Source organism: Poecilia reticulata, linkage group LG18 (assembly GCF_000633615.1).
Source record: "Poecilia reticulata strain Guanapo linkage group LG18, Guppy_female_1.0+MT, whole genome shotgun sequence".
NCBI classification, from domain to species: domain Eukaryota; kingdom Metazoa; phylum Chordata; class Actinopteri; order Cyprinodontiformes; family Poeciliidae; genus Poecilia; species Poecilia reticulata.
This window is the reverse complement of record NC_024348.1, coordinates 3303986-3313252: the sequence shown is the minus strand read 5'-3', so window position 1 is coordinate 3313252 and position 9267 is coordinate 3303986. Positions and strand designations below refer to the sequence as shown.

The 9267-nt window shown below is 39.3% G+C and overlaps 3 protein-coding genes across 4 annotated transcripts in view; 1 reads left to right on the top strand and 2 right to left on the bottom strand.

The window, feature by feature from the left end:
• Positions 1–1991, bottom strand: part of LOC103480162 (RNA-binding protein 4B-like) — a 4460-nt gene extending 2469 nt beyond the window's left edge. Inside the window, exons 1-3 of the mRNA XM_008435021.2 lie at positions 1903–1991; positions 471–889; positions 3–375 (exon numbers count right to left, since the gene is read on the bottom strand). Coding sequence (XP_008433243.1) covers positions 3–375; positions 471–879 — 782 coding nt within the window. The 5' untranslated portion in view covers positions 880–889; positions 1903–1991. The remainder of the gene's footprint in view (positions 1–2; positions 376–470; positions 890–1902) is intronic.
• Positions 1972–4511, top strand: tifa (TRAF interacting protein with forkhead associated domain). 2 transcript variants are annotated; one of them, XM_008435018.1, is made up of 2 exons: positions 1972–2031; positions 3651–4511. In XM_008435018.1, the coding sequence occupies exon 2, from the start codon at positions 3674–3676 to the stop codon at positions 4256–4258; it is 585 nt and encodes a 194-aa protein (XP_008433240.1). In that variant the 5' UTR covers positions 1972–2031; positions 3651–3673; the 3' UTR covers positions 4259–4511. The 2 variants fall into 2 exon arrangements, with proteins under 2 accessions (XP_008433240.1, XP_008433239.1); XM_008435017.2 differs by lacking the exon at positions 1972–2031 and adding an exon at positions 3263–3505.
• Positions 4512–7979: 3468 nt separating this feature from the next.
• The window catches only part of LOC103480159 (RNA-binding protein 4B-like), a 14874-nt gene continuing 13586 nt past the window's right edge, over positions 7980–9267 (bottom strand). Inside the window, exons 4-5 of the mRNA XM_008435016.2 lie at positions 9051–9267; positions 7980–8734 (exon numbers count right to left, since the gene is read on the bottom strand). The exon at positions 9051–9267 is cut by the window's right edge and continues 2 nt beyond it. Of these exons, the coding sequence (XP_008433238.1) occupies positions 9074–9267 (194 nt within the window). The 3' untranslated portion in view covers positions 7980–8734; positions 9051–9073. The remainder of the gene's footprint in view (positions 8735–9050) is intronic.

Genomic DNA, 9267 nt, shown 5'->3' with positions numbered 1-9267 from the left:
GGCGGTCTCGAACGACAGATGAGGGCGGAGGCGGAGGAGGTGGGGGTATAGCACGATGCTCTTCATAGGGAGATCGGGCGTACTGACGAGCTCGGTATTTCTCGTAGTAATCTACTACACTGTATCGCTCTCTTTCACTGTCATAGGGCCGCTCTAGATAAACTGACCGCCTGGGGGGAGGGGGTGGCAGAGGAGGACCTGGGTAACCAGGGGGCATGGGGCGAGCCCTCAGGTAGCCGGGTGGGGGAGGCTCAGGCCGCTCTCCTGGATAATGTGGAGGCCAGTAGCCTCCCCTGTCTGGGGGWGGAGGTGGGTAGTCTTCACATTCTTCATACCTAGGTCGACTCTTAGAAACCTGAACGTGGATGTGTTTGTCTACAAAAAAAAAGATAAAGGACAGAGATTACATGGTGAGTTTGATTTTTAAAATACATTTTACTTTCTGGTCACTTCTAAATGTTTTTTCTTACCTTGAAACTCAGAATTATCTAGTTCTTTCATAGCATCCATGGCCTCATCATAGTTGGGCATGTGCACAAAAGCAAAATTCTTGACAACAGCACACTCTGTGACCGTACCGTACTCTTCAAACAGAGCACGGAGTTCGTCATCAGCTCCTTTTTCTACATTGGCTACATGCAGTTTCACCGGGCCCTGGTTCTTCCCGTGACTGGCCTCGACGTTGATCGGTGTGCCGTGGAGCTTGTGCWGATGAAGGGTCCTGATGGCTTTGGTGGCAGCCTTACGGTCATCCATATGGACAAAGGCGAAGTTCTTGATTATGGCACACTCGGTGACCATGCCGTGCTCCTCAAAGAGCTCCTTGATCTCATCCTCGGTAGCTTCTTGAGGAAGGTTCCCCACAAAAATCTTCACCATTGCTGAGGATCTGTTTAAAAGCAAAATAGAATAGGAAAGTTATGTAAACAGAAAATGCAACAGTTTCCCTGCAGTAAATCAACCTTTCTCCAAGTCCAAACATTAGCACTTTCAGAACCAGGCTATGGTGTGTCTGCTGGATACGAAACCAGCAGACTGCTCTCTGTACTACGTTAGGGTGAGGAGGGGTTCCGACATATTATTTCAGTTAAGTTTTTACTGGTTTCGTTTTTAGACCACCATTAGCGTAAGCAGTGTAACTATATATTGTCTATTTGGCGTTTGTCATCTGATGTGTGATGACAAACGCACATCAGATGACAACGGTGGATAATAACGGTGGAGCTGCGTGCGCATTTACTGCGCTTGTTAGAATCTAACCGACATCTACACGTTAATTTCTTTACTTCCTCAACAGTTAGCGGCTCCTCCTCTATTTAAACTGCAATATGTAAATTAATAACTTGATCGCGCATTCTCTTTAGGCGTTCTCTAGGAACTGCAGGCTAAAGCGCCCGAAGCCCGAACCACCATCAGGCAAATATCTTTATTTTTATGCAACAGCCTTTGTTCTATATGGATTTTTTATATTGCTGCACAGTGTTGTACATAAAAAAAGGACGCCAGGAAACACAAGGAGAGGAGGGGGGGAAAAAACTAATTAATACACACATTGCGTTTAATAGACATGCATATTAAACTTGCCAAGAACATGGTTTTTACTGCTAATTACGTCGTATTAAGAGCTGAAGAGTCTAGCGTGATGCCGCGTGAACTCTACTGCTTTTTCTATTGATACGTCGTTTTCAGAGGCCAGTCAGCTTTAATGATTATCGCGTTTATTTCGGAAACGTAAAATCTTGAACAATAACTTGAGCCTTCCACAGCTTTACTTTAGGTTAGCCATTAAATGTAACAATTCTTACAAGAAAAGACGAACAAACGCTAAAAAGGAGAAACTATTTATTCGAAAACGCTAAATAAAACATAATGCAGGTATACAAGAACTTATATTTTCAGTACCTTAGCAATAAACGGTCAAAACAGCCAAGCTTAACTCACGAGGTATTCTCCTCACAACTTCCGTCAAAATTGACGACTTCCGCTTCTTCCACACAACGATGTGAAGCACGCCGCGCGCTGTTGTGGAGGGTAAACGAATCTACTTTATTCATAAAAGCGACAGGAATTTCGCTTTAAAAATATTATAAATCACACCTTCAACCTAGTATAAGTAAACGTATAATTTTCTAATTAAGAACAACGACACAGCATTTTTTTTATTTTATTTTATTTTTTTTTACTTTGCTAACTCTAATGTTTTATGCCAAAATTTCACTGCTGATTATCTCTAGATCAATTTGTGTTAAAAAAAATTTTGGAGCAGCCTGTTGTTGCTTATCAAATAGGCAGGATAAATCAATTGTTTTTTTCCAAGGTTACATTGAAACTTTACAGAATAACAGATATGAGAACAAAATGTTAGGCAAAACCCACACAAACAAGCACAGACACTTTTTTTTAAGAAAAAGGAAAAAGCACAGTATGTTTGAGCCCGCCATCACCTTAACATCCAAATTGTTTTAGCCAAAGGTGGAAGGTTGAAAATTTGGCATTTCCTTTGCAGCTTTATAGCTGAGTCGACCCTGAACTGCTCTTTATTATATCAAAGGTAACTGGAGTCACATAGTTCAGTCCACATGTTGAATAGACTTTAAAATAACTGTAAACAAATGATGCCCTCAAATCTTGGTGAAATGAGGTAAAGCTGTAAAGTTGTTCATTTTCCAAATGTTTTGCAGCTTGATTTATGTGGAAGATGGACAGAAAGAAATGAACGTTTACACACACCTGGGTTAATGGATAACAATTAACTTTCACAAGGTTCCTCTCTCTGATAAGCACTGAAGGCTGAACAATTGTGAAACTATGCAGAGAATTTCCCATTATTAAAGGCTCTTCCAGGACACACCAGAGCGATCATGTTATAATAAGGCCATTTAATAAAAGTTTGCTTGAAATAAAAAAAACCATTCTGCCCACAAAAACACATGGTAGTGAAAAAATGAGAAAGTAGTAGAGTATTTAATAACAATAACTGTAGTTCACAATTATTCTGTCTTATGATGCAGTAAAAGATCCAAAAATACATATCTTAAGTAAGAAACATTTATTTATATAACATCTCTTACAGGTCAGAAACCACAAAGTACTTTCAAAATATAAGACATAAAAACTGCTGGTAGGTTGGCAGAGTACTAAATCACCCAAGTGAGTCTTTCAAATTTAACCTTCCAATTTTTTCATGTTGGTTGACACATAGAAATTCTCGACTCTGCTATATTCAAGCTTAAAAATTTTGAAAAATAGTTTCTGTTTAGAACTGCATAATTTCAAGCAAAAATACCTAGTACTGCAATTTTCAAATTTACACTTGAAAGCAGCAAGTCACGGGGTTAAGGGAGGGGAGAGAATGACGAAAGATTGCAGAGCAGTCGAAGAGCCTTTCCTGTTTCATAAGGAGAAGCAATGTTGCTCACTTTGTCCTCAGTTCGTAGCTGATCACTTTCTTTTCTGTGCCAGGGCAGAAAAAAAAATTTTTCACTTTGAAACATTTAGCTTTCAGGTAAGACTGGACTTTCCTTCGTTGTGTCTTGTATCACATTTCTTTCCTGAAGAAACCGTCTCAGCTCAAGTTATCTCTGTGGCTTTGAATGTTTTCTTTAACAATTTTCTCCTCAAGCATTTTATTACTTCTAATCTCTCAACAGATTTCATCAGAATCTTCTCATCCATGACAAACATGTCTCAGACAATGGAGACAGAGGAGGACCTCCTCACTTTACTCCACATCAAGTTTTACCACCCTCAGCAACACTGTAAAGGTTTTTACGACTTGCTTCCCTTGGGGACCAGGAGCAGACGCTCTGCCGATGATCCTCTCAGGCTGGGCCGCGACGCCCAGACCTGCACCTGCTCTCTGGTTGACCCCAAGGTGTCCCGCAAACAGCTGGCCCTAAACGCGTACCGTACACCCAAGAGCCCGGACATGCTGTTCTCCATCCAGAACCTGAGCCAGAGAGGGCGACTGTCAGTGAACGGATCGTCGCTGGGCTACCTGGAGAGAATGGACCTTCCAGACAAGGCTCTGATCCGGTTCTTAGAGTATGAGATGCTCATCATTCGGGAGTCTGGAGAGGCAAAGRCCAGTTTTGAGGTGGAYATGGAGGTGCTGACAGTGCCTCCCTCCAGGGAGACATGCACCTGTGTGCCTGGAAGGGCACCAGTCATGGACACGGGCATGGTGGACCAAAACACGTCTGGGTTAAGAGAACTTGGACCTCTGGAAACTGATGAGACACTCATCTATTACAAATGATCAACAGACTGAGCCAGACTAAGCATCAAAGCATTGCTGTCCATTTGTTACAGTAAAGTTGAATTAGGTAATAATAATATTCATATTCTATTGTGAAATCATTTAATTCTTTTATACTTTGGCTTTTGCAAATAGATAAAATACAGCTGGACCCTTAAATGTCTTTCATTTTTGTAAATATGAATATTGTGGTGTTTTAATGTCATTTACTTCTGAATCATAGGTTTAAGCAATAAACTACTTTTTTACAGTATCTTTTGTCCGATATTTGTAAATTATGTTCCTGTTATAGATCCAGTTTGGAAACTTGACAGAATAGCTATCACCACCAGCCCCTCCTCTGGATGTTTTAACATTGAAATCCATAAGTCACATGGCAATACTGCAACTGATGGCTCCTGTGGGGTCAAACATAAGCCCCCTGATCTATTAGGTCAGTCTGAGAGTCGATCAGACCACGAAGACACAAATGCTTCACTTCCAACTTACATAACATGGAGGCTTAACAGGGCGACTCTACGGGAGGCATTAGGCTATCTGCTAGGAAAACCATCTGAAACCTGAATCCACTGAAAGGAGAAATGTGATACGGCCAAAGAGCGTGTGAAAAAGCTGTCTTTATAAGGCTTGCAGAATGTTGGACAAATCAACTGATCCATACAGAAGCTCAGAGCAATGCTGCCTGTACAGCTTGACTTTGAACAAAAGAACCAGTAACTATCTTGTATTTCCTTCACGCTATAAGTTTCTGGCTCTTGACCAGGTAAAAATTTGAAAACTTGTGGTGCGTTTTTTATGGGGAAATAGCTTCATTGTTGGGTTACTAAAGACAAAAGGTAAAGTTAAGACACTCTGAAGAGACAGTCTGTGAATCTAGCTTGAACTGCCATGTTTTTCAGACTGAACTGGATAACTATAGTTTGAACTGGTTAAGTTGGACAACAAACATCCTTGTGCTGTATGAAGAGATGTTCCAGGATGGAAGTTTTTTTTTTCACCACAACTTAAGAGTCCACCTAGAGTCCTATATTGGTAACTACATCAAAATCCTGTTTCAAGTGAAATATATAAACAAATCAGTTTTTATAATCAGAGTAACGGTATTAGTAGAAAATGTAAATACCATCTATTAAAGATAAAGATACATTGTTAATTAAAATATGTCAATCATTTAAGATATATAACTTTTAAAAGGATACACTTTCCAAAATACTGTTAAACTGACTTTCCCAATATACCTTTAATATTGTCAAATTAAAATCTAAAATTGTTCAAAATAGCTACCGATTCTTGAGTGTTTGCTTTAAAAAATCTCAATGTTTCAAAACAGAGTAATTCCTGCCTCATCATTTCCCAAACAGAAAAATATCTCAATTTCAAAGCCAAGAAGTACGACCATGGTTTTCACATGACATAAGTACGCAAAGTCAATTCTGTGGGTAAAAATACTTTAATTATGTAAATCAGAATTATAAAAAGACAAAAACTGAAATCACTGTACATTTTTGAAAGTTCTTTTTTTGTATTGCAAATACCACTTCCAAAAATTACATTAACACATGCAAACAAAAATGTTTTAGCCTTACAAGTGCAAATACAGATTTTTATTCAAGTTCTTCATGCCAACTGGAAGAAAATATTAAGCTCCAACGTAAACATCCCCTAAAAGAATCCTATTTCCACTGTCTTTATTCTAGCCTGAAAATTAGAATTAATCTTTTTATTTACTGAAAAGACTTTACTAGCAACTTCATTTTACAGATGGATGACAAAACCAAATCTGATGTTTTGGGTATTTGTAAAAGATCAGTTCCAAGGCATTTTGGCATTAAATCAAATTTCCCAACGTTATTAGAAACTACATTTTATGAAATATAATCTATTTCCTGACAACATGATGTACAACACTGCCAAAAACAGCTACATTACCAATGGCATGTCGACAATCTCGATCTGAACATGCATAAGGGCCTTTGGACTATATCATTCCAAATTTTGTAAGGAGCACTCAAATCTGTGATAAAATTTTTTTTTAAAAACTACACTGCTGGTAATGCCTTCTAGTGCAACTTCTAAATGTACTTCAGGCTGAACTTCATTGTTTTTACTGCTGAACACTTCAGCAATCAGTACCATGACTACCATGACGATGGCACTATGTCTTCAGGTGGCCCTTTTAGTTCTACCAGCTAGCTAGAAATCAAATCATTTACCTGATTATCTCTTCCCATCCAATCTGGACCATTCCCTCTGGGTTATTAAAGTTTGTGACTGAGTAGATCAAACTATTCCCTGGAATGTGTTTAACTGTGCCATCTTCTAATAATCCTCAACTTGGTAAGTCAGAAAGCAGAAGTTCATACAAAAACAGGAATAGAACTGAACTTAGCATTACAAAACACATTCAATCAAAGAGGAGCTGATTCACTAGACCCACAAACCACAGTCTGATAATATCCACTCTGTACGTTTTATCACAAGGGTTTTCATGTTCTATGTGTATACATAAAGGTCATGAATTCAACCCTTTTTCATTACAAACTTCAGGTGTGTCCATAATAAACCAATCACAGAGATGTGGACAGTCCTAACTTCATGGCTGGCATAGAACAAGTTTTACAGTTTTTGGCGAAGGCTGTGCTGGTAAACCGATACAATGTAACCAGATGTTGGGTTAGTTATGTGTGCAAAGCGGTGTACAAACTACCTTTAAAAACAATGAATTTAGTTTTGGTAAAGGATAATGTAAACTGTGATGTGCCAAAGAGTGTTTTTAGAGACCAAGACTAGTTTGTTTAAGCTTTCTAGGATTAATCCTGTTTGAACTTTTCTCTGAAGCGCAACACAGCTAAGTGCTATGTGCTGCCGTTACAGCTGCTGACTACACAGTGGTTCCATGCTACAAAGGTCATTTTGGAGAATGTCTGCTAACCTATTTGGCCACATAAGTCAGACTTGAGTCAAGTCAGGCCAGTTGCAAGAGATTAATTCATCCATATGATGACTTGAAGTGTAAAATTCCTAATACTTCCTAGATCTAATTGGAGCCTTTGACCAAATGCACAGTGCTAGTACATAAAAATCACAATTACTTGAGTGTATTTTTTTTCCTGTCTCTACCTACCATTCAGTGACTTCCTTTTATCACACAAAGAACAAGGAGGCCATATTTACATCTTTTTGCACATTACAATAGGGTCATGTCAAGAGAGGTGCCAGATATTCCAAGAGGTAGTCAACTGATTTGGAATGTGCTTATTCATAATTTAGAATTTTTTGTGCATACACTATATTTTTAAACATGTGTCCCAACAAGAACACTTTGATGTTGATTCATATCATATAGTACACAAATCATTCAATGTCCGATCTACTGATGCTGGTATCAGCTGTATGGAGTAGATATGTCTTGAGGTGGGGAATAACACTGTTTGACATCTCGTTTTTTGTCACCCATCTGCGAAACTGTACATTAATAGTAAAAAACTCCTAAAGTGTAAAACTTAATTATTCAGTTTAATTCCTACAACATGAAGTCCTCGATTCCTAAAACTGATGATCTACAAAAGCAGTAAAAGCATAAACAGGTGACATCTTTCTGGTGTCAGTAATCCCTTGACTTACCTGCTGACTGTGATGCTCCCCTACAGCCTTTGGATGTTAGTCCTGGCCCCAGGTCAACAGAGGTTTTGGCTCGGAAATCTTTGCGTACACTAGGAAGAACTTTGAGTTGACTTTATTTAAATTTTGATACTGAGTGGGTCAAGTCGAGTGGTCCGCTGGTAAAAACTATGATCTCACAAGATCCGACAAGACGTTCTTTAATCAACGTAACGCTTTTACATGGTTGTGATTCGTTTGTTTCTATTGAGGAAAAGATTATTAAAAAACAGCAAATAATTACAAACGGTTACAGAGGTGAAAAGGTGTTGCGCAGTGAGCATCGAGATCACATTTACTAATCAAAAATTATTTTACCAAAAGGGAAAATTTAACAGATCTTGCAAACGCACAGTATAAATTGCGTTATTAAATGGGCAGTTACTAACTTACATGTTATCCATTTACGTTTCACAGCAACGCCACATAAGTTTGAATTTTGATGGAGAGCATTTACATGATTAATCACACGTGCAGGTTGGGGAGTAAACTAAAGCCGCCTTTAAAGGAATGCGGAGGTTATTTAGCTTTCTAAGGTCACACACAGTTTTACGCTTAAAACGAAAAGGTTGTTTTAAAAAAAGAGACGCCCCATTCAGATGTTTGCCAGTAAGTATTTTACAGTACAATTCAATACTAAAACAGTCAGAAGAAGGAAAAAACATATTCTAATCACTAAAACCAAACAAACAGCCATAGACGTAAAGAATTCAGTTCCTTTTGAGTGTCGTAGAGGAACGAAACGCGCTCAGCCGCAGACAGGAAGAGGATAAAGTCACGTGAATCAGGAAGCGGCGACGCAGTCGGACAACAATCCTGAAAAAAGAGCAAATAAAACAAATGAACGATTTGCCTCCCAGACATTAACAGTACGTTTTCCATTAATGTTGTTCCCCAATGTCCAGTACGAAGGCCCTTTTGTCAGTCAGCCTCCACACAGAACATTATTTTCTGGCGCGTCGAATCACAGTTTAAATATTTTACTAATAAAGTAATTTTATTCAAACAGTGATTTGTGAGACGAAAATTGCAGGTTTCGTCAAAGATTATCTAAAGCTGCCTCTGCCTTTAGATGGACGAAGTGAAGGGCGAGAAAATGTATTCTTTTTTTTTAACTCTGTCCTAATCTCACCTTCAAAATGCTGACGTGTCGCATTAGTATGCGTAGCGTGCAGGTGGTGGCGGAGGCAGCCGGTCCGCATAGGGGTCCCTTGCACGTGGAACTGCGTATGGAGAGCGATCGTAGGCATAGCCGTTACTGGGCGGAGGGGGTAACGGTGCGTTAGGAGCCCTCCGGATTGGGCTGCGATCTCGGGCGTAGTACGATGAAGGGGGAGGCGGAGGGGGTG